The sequence below is a fragment of the Coregonus lavaretus genome, assembly GCF_964263955.1.
Source record: "Coregonus lavaretus genome assembly, chromosome: 17".
Classification (NCBI taxonomy): Eukaryota; Metazoa; Chordata; class Actinopteri; order Salmoniformes; family Salmonidae; genus Coregonus; species Coregonus lavaretus.
Window position 1 is genome coordinate 49,174,489 of NC_140004.1, and position 21,986 is coordinate 49,196,474.

Consider the following 21,986-nt stretch of genomic DNA (forward strand, 5'->3'; position numbering starts at 1 on the left):
TGATATACCACCCACCAGTCTGCTATACCACCCACCAGTCTGCTATACCACCCACCAGTCTGCTGTACCACCCACCAGTCTGCTATACCACCCACCAGTCTGCTATACCACCCACCAGTCTGCTGTACCACCCACCAGTCTGCTATACCACCCACCAGTCTGCTATACCACCCACCAGTCTGCTATACCACCCACCAGTCTGCTGTACCACCCACCAGTCTGCTGTACCACCCACCAGTCTGCTATACCACCCACCAGTCTGCTATACCACCCACCAGTCTGCTATACCACCCACCAGTCTGCTCTACCACCCACCAGTCTGCTGTACCACCCACCAGTCTGATATACCACCCACCAGTCTGCTATACCACCAGTCTGATATACCACCCACCAGTCTGATATACCACCCACCAGTCTGCTATACCACCAGTCTGATATACCACCCACCAGTCTGATATACCACCCACCAGTCTGATGTACCACCCACCAGTCTGATATACCACCCACCAGTCTGCTATACCACCAGTCTGCTATACCACCCACCAGTCTGCTATACCACCCACCAGTCTGATATACCACCCACCAGTCTGCTATACCACCCACCAGTCTGCTATACCACCAGTCTGCTATACCACCCACCAGTCTGATATACCACCCACCAGTCTGATATACCACCCACCAGTCTGCTATACCACCCACCAGTCTGCTATACCACCCACCAGTCTGATATACCACCCACCAGTCTGCTATACCACCCACCAGTCTGCTATACCACCAGTCTGAAATACCACCCACCAGTCTGCTATACCACCCACCAGTCTGCTATACCACCCACCAGTCTGCTATACCACCCACTAGTCTGCTATACCACCCACCAGTCTGCTATACCACCCACCAGTCTGCTATACCACCCACCAGTCTGATATACCACCCACCAGTCTGCTATACCACCCACCAGTCTGCTATACCACCCACCAGTCTGATATACCACCCACCAGTCTGCTATACCACCCACCAGTCTGCTATACCACCCACCAGTCTGCTATACCACCCACCAGTCTGATATACCACCCACCAGTCTGCTATACCACCCACCAGTCTTTATACCACCCACCAGTCTGCTCTACCACCCACCAGTCTGATATACCACCCACCAGTCTGCTATACCACCCACCAGTCTGATATACCACCCACCAGTCTGCTATACCACCCACCAGTCTGATATACCACCCACTAGTCTGCTATACCACCCACCAGTCTGCTATACCACCCACCAGTCTGCTATACCACCCACCAGTCTGCTGTACCACCCACCAGTCTGCTGTACCACCCACCAGTCTGCTATACCACCCACCAGTCTGCTATACCACCCACCAGTCTGCTATACCACCCACCAGTCTGATATACCACCCACCAGTCTGATATACCACCCACCAGTCTGCTATACCACCCACCAGTCTGCTATACCACCCACCAGTCTGATATACCACCCACCAGTCTGCTATACCACCCACCAGTCTGATATACCACCCACCAGTCTGCTATACCACCCACCAGTCTGCTGTACCACCCACCAGTCTGCAATACCACCCACTAGTCTGATATACCACCCACCAGTCTGATATACCACCCACCAGTCTGATATACCACCCACCAGTCTGATATACCACCCACCAGTCTGATATACCACCCACCAGTCTGCTATACCACCCACCAGTCTGCTATACCACCCACCAGTCTGCTATACCACCTGCTGTACAACCCACCAGTCTGCTATACCACCCACCAGTCTGATATACCACCCACCAGTCTGCTATACCACCCACCAGTCTGCTATACCACCCACCAGTCTGCTATACCACCCACCAGTCTGCTGTACCACCCACCAGTCTGCTATACCACCTGCTGTACCACCCACCAGTCTGCTATACCACCCACCAGTCTGATATACCACCCACCAGTCTGCTATACCACCCACCAGTCTGCTATACCACCCACCAGTCTGGTGAAGGGTTGTCTACATGGCCTCCATCTCTCTAGAGTCTGGTGAAGGGTGGTCTGGTGAAGGGTGGTCTGGTGAAGGGTGGTCTGCATGCCATGCTGTACTACTTCTCTCACCTCCTCACAAGGAAAAGGGCCAGCGGTCCGGCAGGAAAAGGACCAGCGGTCCGGCAGCCACGGTCACCATGACGCTGCCTCTGGTGTCACTGCAAGCTGTGACAGCTTTGTCACTTGCCTTCTTCATGACATTTTACAGCTGATGTATTGTTGCCCAGTCCTTGGGTTGATAGAAGTGCCTGTTGTTAGCTTGTTGTATGTACAGTAGGTATTGTCTAAGATCTTCTAAAAGATACGCAGCTCAAATCCCTGTCACCCTCATTGTCTCTCTCTGGTGGTTCATTCTTCCCACTTTTTCCCCTCCCTCCTATCTCCTCCTCCTCCTCTCCTCTTCCTCTTCTCTTCCTCTCCTATAGGGTGGCTGGTGGAGAACTGTTTGATTTGCTAGCAGAGAAGGAGTCCCTAACAGAAGAGGAGGCTACAGAGTTCCTCAAACAGATTCTGGATGGAGTCCACTACCTACACTCCAAACACATCGCACACTTTGACCTCAAGGTACACATACACGCCGTCGGACACAGAGCTACAAGGGCCAGTCCAGTGATGTGCTCTCCACTCTGCTCTGCACTAAAACCAGACACAACTAATCAATGGCAGAGATTTTATCACACCCGGCTCTCTGAACATCTGTCATCACCATCACTCACCGGTTGTTAGTGGTGGAAGACATCAGGGTCCGGATCAGTTCAATTCCAACTCAGTCAATGATTTGTAAAATGTCCCATTGTTTTAGTGTGATCATTTAAACATGCTTCCCCAAAAACTCAAGAATTGAACATGGTATACAGCCTTCAAACTCAACTCTGGACCTCCAAGCCAGTTCCACTGCATGTTTTCATTGTTCTGATTTAGACCTGGGACACCAGGTGGGTGATTCCCCTTTAACCAGGGACTGGTTTAGACCTGGGACACCAGGTGGGTGATTCCCCTTTAACCAGGGACTGGTTTAGACCTGGGACACCAGGTGGGTGATTCCCCTTTAACCAGGGACTGGTTTAGACCTGGGACACCAGGTGGGTGATTCCCCTTTAACCAGGGACTGGTTTAGACCTGGGACACCAGGTGGGTGATTCCCCTTTAACCAGGGACTGATTTAGACCTGGGACACCAGGTGGGTGATTCCCCTCTAACCAGGGACTGATTTAGACCTGGGACACCAGGTGGGTGATTCCCCTCTAACCAGGGACTGATTTAGACCTGGGACACCAGGTGGGTGATTCCCCTCTAACCAGGGACTGATTTAGACCTGGGACACCAGGTGGGTGATTCCCCTCTAATCAGGGACTGATTTAGACCTGGGACACCAGGTGGGTGATTCCCCTCTGACCAGGGACTGATTTAGACCTGGGACACCAGGTGGGTGATTCCCCTCTAACCAGGGACTGATTTAGACCTGGGACACCAGGTGGGTGATTCCCCTCTAACCAGGGACTGATTTAGACCTGGGACACCAGGTGGGTGATTCCCCTCTAATCAGGGACTGATTTAGACCTGGGACACCAGGTGGGTGATTCCTCTCTGATCAGGGACTGATTTAGACCTGGGACACCAGGTGGGTGATTCCCCTCTAATCAGGGACTGATTTAGACCTGGGACACCAGGTGGGTGATTCCCCTCTGATCAGGGACTGATTTAGACCTGGGACACCAGGTGGGTGATTCCTCTCTAATCAGGGACTGATTTAGACCTGGGACACCAGGTGGGTGATTCCCCTCTAACCAGGGACTGATTTAGACCTGGGACACCAGGTGGGTGATTCCCCTCTAACCAGGGACTGATTTAGACCTGGGACACCAGGTGGGTGATTCCCCTCTAATCAGGGACTGATTTAGACCTGGGACACCAGGTGGGTGATTCCCCTCTAACCAGGGACTGATTTAGACCTGGGACACCAGGTGGGTGATTCCCCTCTAACCGGGGACTGGTTTAGACCTGGGACACCAGGTGGGTGATTCCCCTCTGATCAGGGACTGATTTAGACCTGGGACACCAGGTGGGTGATTCCTCTCTAATCAGGGACTGATTTAGACCTGGGACACCAGGTGGGTGATTCCCCTCTAATCAGGGACTGATTTAGACCTGGGACACCAGGTGGGTGATTCCTCTCTGATCAGGGACTGATTTAGACCTGGGACACCAGGTGGGTGATTCCCCTCTAATCAGGGACTGATTTAGACCTGGGACACCAGGTGGGTGATTCCCCTCTGATCAGGGACTGATTTAGACCTGGGACACCAGGTGGGTGATTCCTCTCTAATCAGGGACTGATTTAGACCTGGGACACCAGGTGGGTGATTCCCCTCTAACCAGGGACTGATTTAGACCTGGGACACCAGGTGGGTGATTCCCCTCTGATCAGGGACTGATTTAGACCTGGGACACCAGGTGGGTGATTCCCCTCTAACCAGGGACTGATTTAGACCTGGGACACCAGGTGGGTGATTCCCCTCTAACCAGGGACTGATTTAGACCTGGGACACCAGGTGGGTGATTCCCCTCTAACCAGGGACTGATTTAGACCTGGGACACCAGGTGGGTGATTCCCCTCTAACCAGGGACTGATTTAGACCTGGACACCAGGTGGGTGATTCCCCTCTAACCAGGGACTGATTTAGACCTGGGACACCAGGTGGGTGATTCCCCTCTAACCAGGGACTGATTTAGACCTGGGACACCAGGTGGGTGATTCCCCTTTAACCAGGGACTGGTTTAGACCTGGGACACCAGGTGGGTGATTCCCCTTTAACCAGGGACTGATTTAGACCTGGGACACCAGGTGGGTGATTCCCCTCTAACCAGGGACTGATTTAGACCTGGGACACCAGGTGGGTGATTCCCCTCTAACCAGGGACTGATTTAGACCTGGGACACCAGGTGGGTGATTCCCCTCTAACCAGGGACTGATTTAGACCTGGGACACCAGGTGGGTGATTCCTCTCTAATCAGGGACTGATTTAGACCTGGGACACCAGGTGGGTGATTCCCCTCTAACCAGGGACTGGTCTAGACCTGGGACACCAGGTGGGTGATTCCCCTCTAATCAGGGACTGATTTAGACCTGGGACACCAGGTGGGTGATTCCCCTTTAACCAGGGACTGATTTAGACCTGGGACACCAGGTGGGTGATTCCCCTCTGATCAGGGACTGATTTAGACCTGGGACACCAGGTGGGTGATTCCTCTCTAATCAGGGACTGATTTAGACCTGGGACACCAGGTGGGTGATTCCCCTCTAATCAGGGACTGATTTAGACCTGGGACACCAGGTGGGTGATTCCTCTCTGATCAGGGACTGATTTAGACCTGGGACACCAGGTGGGTGATTCCCCTCTAATCAGGGACTGATTTAGACCTGGGACACCAGGTGGGTGATTCCCCTCTGATCAGGGACTGATTTAGACCTGGGACACCAGGTGGGTGATTCCTCTCTAATCAGGGACTGATTTAGACCTGGGACACCAGGTGGGTGATTCCCCTCTAACCAGGGACTGATTTAGACCTGGGACACCAGGTGGGTGATTCCCCTCTGATCAGGGACTGATTTAGACCTGGGACACCAGGTGGGTGATTCCCCTCTAACCAGGGACTGATTTAGACCTGGGACACCAGGTGGGTGATTCCCCTCTAACCAGGGACTGATTTAGACCTGGGACACCAGGTGGGTGATTCCCCTCTAACCAGGGACTGATTTAGACCTGGGACACCAGGTGGGTGATTCCCCTCTAACCAGGGACTGATTTAGACCTGGACACCAGGTGGGTGATTCCCCTCTAACCGGGGACTGGTTTAGACCTGGGACACCAGGTGGGTGATTCCCCTGTAATCAGCGACTGATTTAGACCTGGGACACCAGGTGGGTGATTCCCCTTTAACCAGGGACTGATTTAGACCTGGGACACCAGGTGGGTGATTCCCCTCTAACCAGGGACTGATTTAGACCTGGGACACCAGGTGGGTGATTCCCCTCTAACCAGGGACTGATTTAGACCTGGGACACCAGGTGGGTGATTCCCCTCTAACCAGGGACTGATTTAGACCTGGGACACCAGGTGGGTGATTCCCCTCTAACCGGGGACTGGTTTAGACCTGGGACACCAGGTGGGTGATTCCCCTCTAACCAGGGACTGATTTAGACCTGGGACACCAGGTGGGTGCAATTAATTATCAGGTAGAACAGAAAACCAGCAGTCTTCGGACCTCGTAGGGTCAGAGTTGAGTACCCCTGGTCTACTGTATAGGACAGCTTGAGTCACATGATCCCAAAACTACACATACTACTAATACTACACATACTACCCTACATAATACTACTCATACTACATAATACTACACATACTACATAATACTACACACTACATAATACTACTCATACTAGACATTCTACTACACATACTACAGTACATCATACTACACATACTACACACTCTACTACTCATACTACATAATACTACACATACTACATAATACTACACACTACATAATACTACTCATACTAGACATTCTACTACACATACTACAGTACATTCTACTACACATACTACAGTACATCATACTACACATACTACATAATACTACACACTACATAATACTACTCATACTACACACTCTACTACTCATACTACATACTCTACTACCTAATACTACTCATATTACACATTCTACTACACATACTATATAATACACTCATACTACACATTCTACTACACATACTATATAATACACTCATACTACACATTCTACTACACACACTACCTAATACTACTCATACTACACATTCTATTACACATACTATATAATACACTCATACTACACATTCTACTACACATACTATATAATACACTCATACTACACATTCTACTACACATACTACCTAATACTACTCATACTACACATTCTACTACTCATACTACATAATACTACTCATATTACACATTCTACTACACATACTATATAATACACTCATACTACACATTCTACTACACATACTATATAATACATTCATACTACACATTCTACTACACATACTACCTAATACTACTCATACTACACATTCTACTACACATACTATATAATACACTCATACTACATATTCTACTACACATACTACTCATACTACACATTCTACTACACATACTATATAATACTACTCATACTACACATTCTACTACACATACTATATAATACTAATCATACTACACATTTGACTACATAATACTACTCATACTACACATTCTACTACACATACTTGATAATGTATGTGATATCAACAGAGAGGTATATTTTCTGGGTGATTTAAATAATGACTGGTTTTCATCAGGCTGCCCACTCAAGAGAAAGCTTCAAACTGTAACCAGTGCCTGCAACCTGGTTCAGGTTATCAGTCAACCTACCAGGGTAGTTACAAACAGCACAGGAATGAAATCATCAACATGTATTGATCACATCTTTACTAATGCTGCAGAAATGTGCTTGAAAGCAGTATCCAAATCCATCGGATGTAGTGATCACAATATAGTAGCCATATCTAGGAAAACCAAAGTTCCAAAGGCTGGGCCTAATATAGTGTATAAGAGGTCATACAATACGTTTTGTAGTGATTCCTATGTTGTTGATGTAAAGAATATTTGTTGGTCCGTTGTGTGTAACGAGGAGCAACCAGACACTGCACGTGACACATTTATGAAATTGCTTATTCCAGTGACTAATTTTGAAATCTGTAAAGTGAGTGTGGAAGAGGTGAAAAAAGTATTGTTGTCTGTCAACAATGACAAGCCACCGGGGTCTGACAACTTGGATGGAAAATTACTGCGGATAATAGCTGATATTGCCACTCTTATTTGCCATATCTTCAATTTGTGACACAGCCTGGGATCAAACCCAGGTCTGTAGTGACGCGATGCAGTGCCTCAGACCGTTCCGCCACGTGGGAGTGTTCTCTTATCCATTAACAGCACTGTCAACAGGGCAGGTCCTACAGGCCCTAGTTTTGTCACACCTGGACTACTGTTCAGTCGTGTGGTCAGGTGCCACAAAGAGGGACTTAGGAAAATTGCAATTGGCTCAGAACAGGGCAGCACGGCTGGCCCTTGGATGTACACAGAGAGCTAACATTAATAATATGCATGTCAATCTCTCCTGGCTCAAAGTGGAGGAGATATTGACTTCATCACTACTTGTATTTGTGAGAGGTATTGACATGTTGAATGCACCGAGCTGTCTGTTTAAACTACTGGCACACAGCTCAGACACCCATGCATACCCCACAAGACATGCCACCAGAGGTCTCTTCACAGTCCCCAAGTCCAGAACAGACTATGGGAGGCGCACAGTACCACATGGAGCCATGACTACATGGAACTCTATTCCACATCAAGTAACTCATGCCAGCAGTAGAATCAGATTTAAAAAACAGATAAAAATATGCCTTATGGAACAGCGGGGACTGTGAAGCAACACAAACATAGGCACAGACACATGATAACATACGCTCTATACACACACGTACACATGGATATTGTGTTGTAGATATGTGGTAGTAGAGTTGTGGCCTGAGGGAACACACTTAATATGTTGTGAAATCTGTTGTAAATGTATTGTAATGTTTTTTAAATTGTATAATTGCCTTAATTTTTCTTGCTGCCATTCTACTACACATACTACACGATACTACAAAATACTACTGCTACTACACATACTACTAATACTACACATACTACACTACATAATACTACTCATACTACATAATACTACTCATACTACACTACATAATACTACACATTCTACATAATACTACTCATACTACACCTACTACATAATACTACTCATACTATACGTCAGAATCAAATCACGTTTATTGTCCCACAAGAGGAAAATATTGGACGTACTGCCAATACTACTGAATACTACTCATATTACTGAATACTACATAACACTACTCATACTACATAATACTACTCACATTATACATACTGCATAATACTACATATACTACGCATAGTACATAATACTACACATACTACTCTTACTACATTATACATATACTACACATACTACATAATACTAGCTTTATCAGATACATACTACTCATACAACATAATACCAGACATTCTACTCATACTACACATACGACATAATACTATTCATACTACATAATACTACACATACTACATAATACTAGCTTTATCAGATGCACTCCTCATACACATTATGTTTACATTACGGTGGTCCTCTGTAGCTCAATTGGAATAGCACGGCGCTTGTAACGCCAGGGTAGTGGGTTCGATCCCTGGGACCACCCATATATAAACATGTATGCACACATGACTGTACGTCGCTTTGGATAAAAGCGTCTGCTAAATGGCTTATTTTTATTATTATTATTATTATTATTATTATTATTATTATTATTATTATATTCATACTACTCATACTACACATACTACTCATGCTACACATACTATATAATACTACTCATACTACACATACTATATAATACTACATACTACTACACATATTACCCATACTACATAAAACTACATATACTAAACATACAACTCATATTACATAATACTGTCTTTATCAGATACACTCCTCAGAGATACTACACATAGTACTACACATACAACATACTACTAGCTTTATCAGACACACTACTCCTACATACTACATACTACATACTACCACTACATCTACCTGGAGCCATTTCTGTCATATAGAGACAATCTGATTCCAGTCCTGTCTCATTGACTTCTGTTCCCATATAGAGACAATCTGATTCCAGTCCTGTCTCATTGACTTCTGTTCCCAGTCTAAAAGCCATTAATTCTTTAACCTGCTGGTCCAAGGAGCTTTTAAAGGATTAGGTCAGGTGTCAAGATAGTCTGCTGAAGGAGGCATTGTGGCACTGGAATGTAGGTTCTCTCTCTCTCTCTCTCTCTCTCACACACCATCTCTCTCTCTAGCTCTCTCTCACACCATCTCTCTCTCTAGCTCTCTCTCTCACACCATCTCTCTCTCTAGCTCTCTCTCTCACACCATCTCTCTCTCTCTCTCTCTCACACCATCTCTCTCTCACCATCTCTCTCTCTAGCTCGCTTGGTGGTTCCAAGAGAGGCTTCACTTTATGGGATGTTATTTTCCTCCCTTCTCTCTCTCTCTCTCTCTCTCTCTCTCTGTCTCTCTGTCTCTCTGTCTCTCTGTCTCTCTGTCTCTCTCTCTCTCTCTCTCTCTCTCTCTCTCTCTCTCTCTCTCTCTCTCTCTCTAGCCAGAGAACATTATGTTACTGAACAGAGATGTGGCCCATCCTCGCATCAAGCTCATCGACTTCGGCCTGGCACACAAGATCGATTTTGGCAACGATTTCAAAAACATCTTTGGCACCCCGGAATTTGTAGGTCAGTCTATCCGGCGAACCAAGTGCACCACAGCCACCAGATCGGTGTGTGTGAGAGTTGTCTGCATATATGTACGGTGTTATATTCATCGTTTGAACAGCGAGTCAGCTCAGTTTGACATCAAATACCCAGATGTGTGTGTGTATATATATATATATATATATATATATATATATATATATATATATATATATATATATACACAGTGCATTCGTAAAGTATGCAGACCCCTTGACTTTTTCCACATTTTGTTATGTTACAGCCTTATTCTAAAATGGTTGACAAAAAATGTTTCCCTCATCAATCTACACACAATACCCCCTAATGACAGAGCAAAAACAGGTTTTTAGACATTTTTGCAAATTTATTACAAATAAAAAAACTGAAATATTACATTTACATAAGTATTCAGACCCTTTACTCAGTACTTTGTTGAAGCACCTTTGGCAGCGAATACTTTCCAAAAGCACTGTGTATATATGTGTATATATATATATATATATACACACACACAATACCCTACATTCTAGGCTCAGTGTTATAATTGTCTTAATAGTGTGTTTTTGAACTCTTGCAGCTCCAGAGGTAGTCAACTATGAACCGCTCGGCCTGGAGGCAGACATGTGGTGAGAGACAGATGTACTTTATATTTAGATACAGGATATATACAGGACCAGTCAAAAGTTTGGACACACCTACTCATTCAAGGGTTTTTCTTTATTTTTTACTATTTTCTACATTGTAGAATAATAGTGAAGACATCAAAACTATGAAATAACGCATATGGAATCATGTAGTAACCAAAAAAGTGTTAAACAAATCAAAATATATTTTCTCAAATAGATTCTTCAAATAGCCACCCTTTTCCTTGATGACAGCTTTGCACACTCTTGGCAAAACATTTGACTGGTAGTGTGTGTATATATATATATATACGTATATATACAGTTGAAGTCGGAAGTTTACATACACTTAGGTTGGAGTCATTAAAACCCGTTTTTCAACCACTCCACACATTTCTTGTTAACAAACTTTGGCAAGTCGGTTAGGACATCTACTTTGTGCCTGACACAAGTAATTTTTCCAACAATTGTTTACAGACAGATTATTTCACTTATAATTCACTGTATCACAATTCCAGTGGGTCAGAAGTTAACATACATTAAGTTGACTGTGCCTTTAAACAGCTTGGAAAATTCCAGAAAATTATGTCATGGCTTTAGAAGCTTCTGCTAGGCTAATTGACATCATTTGAGTCAATTGGAGGTGTACCTGTGGATGTATTTCAAGGCCTACCTTCAAACTCAGGGCCTCGTTGCTTGACATCATGGGAAAATCCAAGACCTCAGAAAAATAATTGTAGACCTCCACAAGTCTGGTTCATCCTTGGGAGCAATTTCCAAACGCCTGAAGGTACCACGTTCATCTGTACAAACAATAGTATGCAAGTATAAACACCATGGGACCACGCAGCCGTCATTCCGCTCAGGAAGGAGACGCGTTCTGTCTCCTAGAGATGAACGTACTTTGGTGCAAAAAGTGCAAATCAATCCCAGAACAACAGCAAAGGACCTTGTGAAGATGCTGGAGGAAACAGGTACAAAAGTATCTATATCCACAGTAAAACGAGTCCTATATCAACATAACCTGAAAGGCCGCTCAGCAAGGAAGAAGCCACTGCTCCAAAACCACCATAAAAAAGCCAGACTACAGTTTGCAACTGCACATGGGGACAAAGATCGTACTTTTTGGAGAAATTAAATAAAAATAGAACTGTTTGGCCATAATGACCATCGTTATGTTTGGAGGAAAAAGGGGGATCTTGCAAGCCGAAGAACACCATCCCAACCGTGAAGCACGGGGGTGGCAGCATCATGCTCTGGGGGTGCTTTGCTGCGGGAGGGACTGGTGCACTTCACAAAATAGATGGCATCATGAGGAAGGAAAATTATGTGGATATATTGAAGCAACATCTCAAGACATCAGTCAGGAAGTTAAAGCTTGGTCGCAAATGGGTGTTCCAAATGGACAATGACCCCAAGCATACTTCCAAAGTTGTGGCAAAATGGCTTAAGGACAACAAAGTCAAGGTATTGGAGTGGCCATTTCACATTCTTAAAATAAAGTGGTGATCCTAACTGACCTAAGACAGGGAATGTTTGCTAGGATTAAATGTCAGGAATTGTGAAAAAATGAGTTTAAATGTATTTGGCGAAGGTGTATGTAAACTTCCAACTTCAACAGTCTATATACACATACACTGAGTTTACAAAACATTAGGAACTAATATTGAGTTATTCCCCCTTTGCCCTCAGAACAGCCTCAATTCGTCGGGTCATGGACTCTACAAGGTGTCAAAAGCGCTCCACAGGGATGCTGGCCCACGTTGACTCCAAAGCTTCCCACAGTTGTGTCAAGTTTTGGGTGGTGGACCTTTCTTGATACACACTGCAACGCAGCTGGGTTTTTTTACGCTCAACAGTTTTCAGTGTGTATCAAGAATGGTCCACCACCCAAAAGGAACGCTTTCGACACCTTGTAGAGTCCCTGCTCCGACAAATAAAGACTGTTCTGAGGGGGAAAGGGGGTGCGACTCCATATTAGGAAGGCATTCCAAATGTTTTGTTCACTCCGTGTATAAGGCTCTATATATCTCTCTATATGTCTGTTGTGTAATAATAATAATAATCCATATTTCTCCGTTGTTACAGGAGTGTCGGAGTGATCACTTATATTCTGTAAGTACCATAATCATAATGACTGGTGTATACATGAAAGACTACATTAAACTGCCACCAGTATCCCTTTCATTGATTAGTCCTGATATGGACCTTGTATTTAGTGTGTGTTCTCATGTATTATTTTAAATCTTGTGTGTATTTCTTTGTATAACTGCATTGTTGACGAATGCAACCAATCATTTCACTGTACCCTTTACCCCTGCTGTATCCTGTGGACGTGACCGATCAATTCTGATTTGATATTTATTAATAATATAAACATATTAATGCATGTATATTTCCCCCCGACTCAAAGCATGACTATTTATTTCCAAAGCTCGGTGAGCAATTTAGTTTATAGATGATTATAATTATGACTGCCAGTGAGGATGTAAATGTGTGACTATTTATGATAATCGTTTGATTTTAGTCGTTTGCCTGGTCTCGCACGAGCCATTGATGTATTTCTCAACCGTTTCTCGCTCCCTCTGGAAAGGACCGTTACCATGGTGATGTAGCCCAGATATGGAGTGTGAGATAACGCTTATCAGAGTGAAAGACTTTGGTGCTTAACATTTCTGACACCTGACCAACCTGACTTGACAGACAATTCCTCTGGTAGATATCTGGCCATAACTAGAATACATCTGTACAACATCTTAATCGGTTTCTGTTATACATTCAGGGAAACAAACACATTATACACTGTAAACCTTTTACAGTGTTATTCAGCCAAAGTGGTGGGAAGTTATTGGAATGAATGGAAACTTTCTCTACCTCTCTAACTCATTTTTTTCTGTCTCTCTCAACCTCTTTCACTCCCTATGTCACTATATTTTTCTCCCTCCTTTTCTCTCCCTCCCCCTGCTCTCCTCCCCTCCCCCTCCCTCCCCTCCCCTCCCCCTCCCTCCCGCTGCTCCCTCCCGCTGCTCCCTCCCTCCCCTCCCCTCCCTCCCCCTCCCTCCTGCTGCTCTCTCCCTCCCTCCCCCTGCTCTCCTCCCCTCCCCTCCCCTCCCCTCCCCTCCCCTCCCCTCCCTCCCCCTCCCTCCTGCTGCTCTCTCCCTCCCTCCCCTCCCGCCCCTCCTCCCCCTGCCTCCCCTCCCCCTCCTCTCTCCCTCCCCCTCCCCCTCCTCTCTCCCTCCCCCTCCCTTGTCCTGCTCTCTCCCTTCCTCCCCCTGCTCTCTCCCTCCCTCCCGCTGTTCTCCCTCCCTCCCCTCCCTCCCCCTGCTCTCTCCCTCCCTCCCCTCCCTCTCTCCCTCCCCTCCCTCCCCCTGCTCTCTCCCTCCCGCCCCTCCTCTCTCCCTCCCCTCCCTCCCCTCCCTCCCTCTGCTCTCTCCCTCCCTCCCGCTGTTCTCCCTCCCTCCCCCTGCTCTCCCTTTCCCTCCCCTCCCTCCCTCTGCTCTCCCTTTCCCTCCCCTCCCTCCCCCTGCTCTCCCTTTCCCTCCCCTCCCTCCCCCTGCCTCCCTTCCTCAGGTTGAGTGGTGCGTCACCGTTCTTGGGGGAGAGTAAGCAGGAGACATTAGCTAACGTGTCAGCAGTGGACTACACCTTCGATGAAGAGTTCTTTAGCAGCACCAGCCTCCTGGCCAAAGATTTTATCACCAGGCTGCTTATCAAAGACCCAAAGTACATTATCACCTTACTCTGACCTCTGACCTCTGACCCTGACCCTGACCCTGACCCTAACCCTGACCCCTATCCCTAACCCTCCATAGTGTTGTCCCTAACATTGTACAAGCGAGGCCTCTGTATATACTGTGTGCTTGGTTCGGTCCTGAATGTATTGAAACATGGCACTGAACCAGCGTGTCCATGTAGCACCACACCACAGTGTGCCCAATATGCTCAACTCTATACATTAATGCACAGTTTTCCAACGGGAGTCTGTAGGGTACTGCAGGGGGCACACCAGTTTATTCAATATCTTTGGGGGGAAACATCGTTTAGGGGATTTTTTTTTATTGTGAAAAGTAATTATTTTATGAATATAGCTAGCTACAACACAATACCATCGTGGATACCATTTTAAAGTCTCTGCGTCCAGTATGAAGGAAGTTAAAAGGTAGTTTCACGAGCCAATGGCAAATAGCGTTAGCGTGCTAGCTGTTCCTGTTCATCCGACTCTGAGGAAGTAGATAAATGACTTCATTGCCAAAATCTCAAACTTTCCCTTTAATATGGAGGAAATTAGTCATTGGAGCTAATTACAGGGGTTTCTCTGTATAGAACATTCTTAGGTGGGCTGTTTAAGTGGTCATTTTGGGGATGGAAAAACCGTTTCAGTGTCAACTTAAACAACCAAACCAGATGATAGAAAGCATGCAGTAAAGATATTGAACTATATATATTATTTAAATAATACCATCTTTGAGAACTTACAATCAAATAAAGGCTAGACAGTCAGGAACATAGAAAGTCCCTAAACCATTCAAGGGTCATTGATATAGTTATGTTTGAGCAGAGGAACACAGCATTAGCCATGGCAAAATGCATAGAATTACAGGACATTATCTTTAAAACGGCAAACTTGTCTCTCAGGTCCATGCCAAACATTATAGGAATTGCTGGAAATTATCTTCAATATTGTGTCTCTATGCTGCAAATAGACCTTTCTAGATAATAGACCGTATAGTTTACTAGACCTTTCTAGATAATAGACCGTATAGTTTACTAGACCTTTCTAGATAATAGACCGTATAGTTTACTAGACCTTTCTAGATAATAGACCGTATAGTTTACTAGACCTTTCTAGATAATAGACCGTATAGTTTACTAGACCTTTCTAGATAATAGACCGTATAGTTTACTAGACCTTTCTAGATAATAGACCGTATAGTTTACTAGACCTTTCTAGATAATAGACCTTATAGTTTAATAGACCTTTCTAGATAATAGACCGTATAGTTTACTAGACCTTTCTAGATAATAGACCGTATAGTTTACTAGACCTTTCTAGATAATAGACCGTATAGTTTACTAGACCTTTCTAGATAATAGACCGTATAGTTTACTAGACCTTTCTAGATAATAGACCGTATAGTTTACTAGACCTTTCTAGATAATAGACCGTATAGTTTACTAGACCTTTCTAGATAATAGACCGTATAGTTTACTAGACCTTTCTAGATAATAGACCGTATAGTTTACTAGACCTTTCTAGATAATAGACCGTATAGTTTACTAGACCTTTCTAGATAATAGACCGTATAGTTTACTAGACCTTTCTAGATAATAGACCGTATAGTTTACTAGACCTTTCTAGATAATAGACCGTATAGTTTACTAGACCTTTCTAGATAATAGACCGTATAGTTTACTAGACCTTTCTAGATAATAGACCGTATAGTTTACTAGACCTTTCTAGATAATAGACCGTATAGTTTACTAGACCTTTCTAGATAATAGACCGTAGAGTTTACTAGACCTTTCTAGATAATAGACCGTAGAGTTTACTAGACCTTTCTAGATAATAGACCGTATAGTTTACTAGACCTTTCTAGATAATAGACCGTATAGTTTACTAGACCTTTCTAGATAATAGACCGTATAGTTTACTAGACCTTTCTAGATAATAGACCGTATAGTTTACTAGACCTTTCTAGATAATAGACCGTATAGTTTACTAGACCTTTCTAGATAATAGACCGTATAGTTTACTAGATCTTTCTAGATAATAGACCGTATAGTTTACTAGACCTTTCTAGATAATAGACCGTATAGTTTACTAGACCTTTCTAGATAATAGACCGTATAGTTTACTAGACCTTTCTAGATAATAGACCGTATAGTTTACTAGACCTTTCTAGATAATAGACCGTATAGTTTACTAGACCTTTCTAGATAATAGACCGTATAGTTTACTAGACCTTTCTAGATAATAGACCGTATAGTTTACTAGATCTTTCTAGATAATAGACCGTATAGTTTACTAGACCTTTCTAGATAATAGACCGTATAGTTTACTAGATCTTTCTAGATAATAGACCGTATAGTTTACTAGACCTTTCTAGATAATAGACCGTATAGTTTACTAGACCTTTCTAGATAATAGACCGTATAGTTTACTAGACCTTTCTAGATAATAGACCGTATAGTTTACTAGACCTTTCTAGATAATAGACCGTATAGTTTACTAGACCTTTCTAGATAATAGACCGTATAGTTTACTAGACCTTTCTAGATAATAGACCGTATAGTTTACTAGACCTTTCTAGATAATAGACCGTATAGTTTACTAGACCTTTCTAGATAATAGACCGTATAGTTTACTAGACCTTTCTAGATAATAGACCGTATAGTTTACTAGACCTTTCTAGATAATAGACCGTATAGTTTACTAGACCTTTCTAGATAATAGACCGTATAGTTTACTAGACCTTTCTAAATAATAGACCGTATAGTTCACACTTCCTCTTCCGATGAACTGTGGGGAGGTCAACATAATGAAGCTGTCTACCAAATCTATTCATTTTTTTAAATGTTTATTACTTCTCCTTGCCATTATCATTCACCTGACGATAAGACAAGACATTTGGAGAAAAAAAAAACACGTTTTGCTAACATGATCAGGGTCCCTGGGTCGCCGGTTTGCCTGGTCGGGGGTCCCTGGGCAAGAAAAGGTTGAAAACCTCCGCATTAACGTACATTTATACATTATGTAGGCTACTGTCAGAGCTCCGTGACTGGAGAATGGAAGGCGTTATCATCATCCCAGCAGCCCTAATGGAGGTTGCCTAGGCAACAGCCAACTGAAGATTGGGTTGCTGTGGCGATGCTGGTCTTTGTCTGTTATTATACAGTCATGGTTTGTTAGGAGGAGATGACCAGAGAGGAAAGAAGTAGGGACAGAGAGGAACCATCGGGGGGGGGGTGTGTGTGTGTGTGTGTGTGAACGAGAGGAAGGTGTGTGTGTGTGGGGGGGTGTGTGTGTGTGAACGAGAGGAAGGTGTGTGTGACAGAGGTATAGTGTGTGCACCGTGAGTTAATCATTTGTCCAGTAGTGTTCTTATTTGGCCCCAGATTAGGCAAGTCTGCCTCTTAATTCATTGACTACAGAACAGTCATCAATGTCCCTTCCTAACTGTCCTGTCCCCTTCCTAACTGTCCTGTTGCCTTCCTAACTGTCCTGTTCCCTTCCTAACTGTCCTGTTCCCTTCCTAACTGTCCTCTCCCCTTCCTAACTGTCCTGTTCCCTTCCTAACTGTCCTGTTCCCTTCCTAACGGTCCTGTTCCCTTCCTAACGGTCCTGTTCCCTTCCTAACTGTCCTGTTCCCTTCCTAACTGTCCTGTTCCCTTCCTAACTGTCCTGTTCCCTTCCTAACTGTCCTGTTCCCTTCCTAACTGTCCTGTCCCCTTCCTAACTGTCCTGTCCCCTTCCTAACTGTCCTGTTCCCTTCCTAACTGTCCTGTTCCCTTCCTAACTGTCCTGTTCCCTTCCTAACTGTCCTGTTCCCTTCCTAACTGTCCTGTCCCCTTCCTAACTGTCCTGTTCCCTTCCTAACTGTCCTGTTCCCTTCCTAACTGTCCTGTTCCCTTCCTAACTGTCCTGTTCCCTTCCTAACTGTCCTGTTCCCTTCCTAACTGTCCTGTTCCCTTCCTAACTGTCCTGTTCCCTTCCTAACTGTCCTGTTCCCTTTCTAACCCCTGTTGCCTTCCTAACTGTCCTGTTCCCTTCCTAACTGTCCTGTTCCCTTCCTAACTGTCCTGTTCCCTTCCTAACTGTCCTGTCCCCTTCCTAACTGTCCTGTCCCCTTCCTAACTGTCCTGTTCCCTTCCTAACTGTCCTGTTCCCTTCCTAACGGTCCTGTCCCCTTCCTAACTGTCCTGTCCCCTTCCTAACTGTCCTGTTCCCTTCCTAACGGTCCTGTCCCCTTCCTAACTGTCCTGTTCCCTTCCTAACTGTCCTGTCCCCTTCCTAACTGTCCTGTTCCCTTCCTAACTGTCCTGTCCCCTTCCTAACTGTCCTGTCCCCTTCCTAACTGTCCTGTCCCCTTCCTAACTGTCCTGTCCCCTTCCTAACTGTCCTGTCCCCTTCCTAACTGTCCTGTCCCCTTCCTAACTGTCCTGTTCCCTTCCTAACTGTCCTGTCCCCTTCCTAACTGTCCTGTTCCCTTCCTAACTGTCCTGTCCCCTTCCTAACTGTCCTGTTCCCTTCCTAACTGTCCTGTCCCCTTCCTAACTGTCCTGTTCCCTTCCTAACTGTCCTGTCCCCTTCCTAACTGTCCTGTTCCCTTCCTAACTGTCCTGTTCCCTTCCTAACTGTCCTGTCCCCTTCCTAACTGTCCTGTTCCCTTCCTAACTGTCCTGTCCCCTTCCTAACTGTCCTGTTCCCTTCCTAACTGTCCTGTTCCCTTCCTAACTGTCCTGTTCCCTTCCTAACTGTCCTGTTCCCTTCCTAACTGTCCTGTCCCCTTCCTAACTGTCCTGTTCCCTTCCTAACTGTCCTGTTCCCTTCCTAACTGTCCTGTTCCCTTCCTAACTGTCCTGTCCCCTTCCTAACTGTCCTGTTCCCTTCCTAACTGTCCTGTCCCCTTCCTAACTGTCCTGTCCCCTTCCTAACGGTCCTGTTCCCTTCCTAACTGTCCTGTTCCCTTCCTAACGGTCCTGTCCCCTTCCTAACTGTCCTGTCCCCTTCCTAACTGTCCTGTCCCCTTCCTAACTGTCCTGTTCCCTTCCTAACTGTCCTGTCCCCTTCCTAACTGTCCTGTCCCCTTCCTAACTGTCCTGTTCCCTTCCTAACTGTCCTGTTCCCTTCCTAACTGTCCTGTTCCCTTCCTAACTGTCCTGTCCCCTTCCTAACTGTCCTGTTCCCTTCCTAACTGTCCTGTTCCCTTCCTAACTGTCCTGTCCCCTTCCTAACTGTCCTGTTCCCTTCCTAACTGTCCTGTTCCCTTCCTAACTGTCCTGTTCCCTTCCTAACTGTCCTGTTCCCTTCCTAACTGTCCTGTCCCCTTCCTAACTGTCCTGTTCCCTTCCTAACTGTCCTGTCCCCTTCCTAACGGTCCTGTCCCCTTCCTAACTGTCCTGTTCCCTTCCTAACTGTCCTGTTCCCTTCCTAACTGTCCTGTTCCCTTCCTAACTGTCCTGTCCCCTTCCTAACGGTCCTGTCCCCTTCCTAACTGTCCTGTTCCCTTCCTAACGGTCCTGTCCCCTTCCTAACTGTCCTGTTCCCTTCCTAACTGTCCTGTTCCCTTCCTAACTGTCCTGTCCCCTTCCTAACTGTCCTGTTCCCTTCCTAACTGTCCTGTTCCCTTCCTAACTGTCCTGTTCCCTTCCTAACTGTCCTGTTCCCTTCCTAACTGTCCTGTCCCCTTCCTAACTGTCCTGTTCCCTTCCTAACTGTCCTGTCCCCTTCCTAACGGTCCTGTCCCCTTCCTAACTGTCCTGTTCCCTTCCTAACTGTCCTGTTCCCTTCCTAACGGTCCTGTCCCCTTCCTAACGGTCCTGTCCCCTTCCTAACTGTCCTGTTCCCTTCCTAACGGTCCTGTCCCCTTCCTAACTGTCCTGTTCCCTTCCTAACTGTCCTGTTCCCTTCCTAACTGTCCTGTCCCCTTCCTAACTGTCCTGTCCCCTTCCTAACTGTCCTGTTCCCTTCCTAACTGTCCTGTTCCCTTCCTAACTGTCCTGTCCCCTTCCTAACTGTCCTGTCCCCTTCCTAACTGTCCTGTCCCCTTCCTAACTGTCCTGTTCCCTTCCTAACTGTCCTGTTCCCTTCCTAACTGTCCTGTTCCCTTCCTAACTGTCCTGTTCCCTTCCTAACTGTCCTGTTCCCTTCCTAACTGTCCTGTCCCCTTCCTAACTGTCCTGTTCCCTTCCTAACTGTCCTGTCCCCTTCCTAACTGTCCTGTCCCCTTCCTAACTGTCCTGTCCCCTTCCTAACTGTCCTGTTCCCTTCCTAACTGTCCTGTTCCCTTCCTAACTGTCCTGTCCCCTTCCTAACTGTCCTGTTCCCTTCCTAACTGTCCTGTCCCCTTCCTAACTGTCCTGTCCCCTTCCTAACTGTCCTGTCCCCTTCCTAACTGTCCTGTTCCCTTCCTAACTGTCCTGTTCCCTTCCTAACTGTCCTGTCCCCTTCCTAACTGTCCTGTTCCCTTCCTAACTGTCCTGTTCCCTTCCTAACTGTCCTGTTCCCTTCCTAACTGTCCTGTTCCCTTCCTAACTGTCCTGTTCCCTTCCTAACTGTCCTGTTCCCTTCCTAACTGTCCTGTTCCCTTCCTAACTGTCCTGTTCCCTTCCTAACTGTCCTGTTCCCTTCCTAACTGTCCTGTCTGTTTCAGAAAGAGAATGACCATCCAGGACAGTCTGCTTCATCCCTGGATCAAGGTCTGTGTAACACACACACACACACACACACACACACACACACACACACAGGATACATTATTTATTTATTCACTTAATATAGGGAATGAATGTTCATTCACTTCATAAAATCCTACTTGAAAACAAAGTGATGATTGTCCAAATTATAACAGGTTCAAAAGCAGACTATAACCCTGGTCCACGTACAGTTGAAGTCTGAAGTTTACATACACCTTAGCCAAATACATTTAAACTCAGTTTTTCACAATTCCTGACATTTAATCCTAGTAAAAAATTCCCTGTTTTAGGTCAGTTAGGATCACAACTTTATTTTAAGAATGTGAAATGTCAGAATAATAGTAGAGAGTGATTTATTTCAGCTTTTATTTATTTCATCACATTCCCAGTGGGTCAGAAGTTTACATACACTCAATTAGTATTTGGTAGCATTGCC

General features: G+C 45.4%; 1 protein-coding gene and 1 long non-coding RNA gene across 3 annotated transcripts in view; one reads left to right on the forward strand and one right to left on the reverse strand.

The window, feature by feature from the left end:
* The window catches only part of dapk1 (death-associated protein kinase 1), a 194,688-nt gene that overhangs the window by 79,314 nt on the left and 93,388 nt on the right, over window positions 1-21,986 (forward strand). The window contains exons 4-9 of the mRNA XM_084181176.1: window positions 2,475-2,613; window positions 10,382-10,511; window positions 11,089-11,137; window positions 13,223-13,249; window positions 14,705-14,857; window positions 21,508-21,553. Coding sequence (XP_084037302.1) covers window positions 2,475-2,613; window positions 10,382-10,511; window positions 11,089-11,137; window positions 13,223-13,249; window positions 14,705-14,857; window positions 21,508-21,553 — 544 coding nt within the window. The remainder of the gene's footprint in view (window positions 1-2,474; window positions 2,614-10,381; window positions 10,512-11,088; window positions 11,138-13,222; window positions 13,250-14,704; window positions 14,858-21,507; window positions 21,554-21,986) is intronic.
* Window positions 3,461-5,879, reverse strand: LOC311144977. 2 transcript variants are annotated; one of them, XR_014614560.1, is made up of 4 exons: window positions 5,569-5,634; window positions 4,492-5,470; window positions 3,806-4,295; window positions 3,461-3,707 (listed from the first exon to the last, which is right to left on the reverse strand). It is a non-coding gene; the product is annotated as an uncharacterized lncRNA (long non-coding RNA). The 2 variants fall into 2 exon arrangements; XR_014614561.1 differs by lacking the exons at window positions 3,461-3,707; window positions 5,569-5,634 and adding an exon at window positions 5,667-5,879 and having other exon boundaries at window positions 4,279-4,295.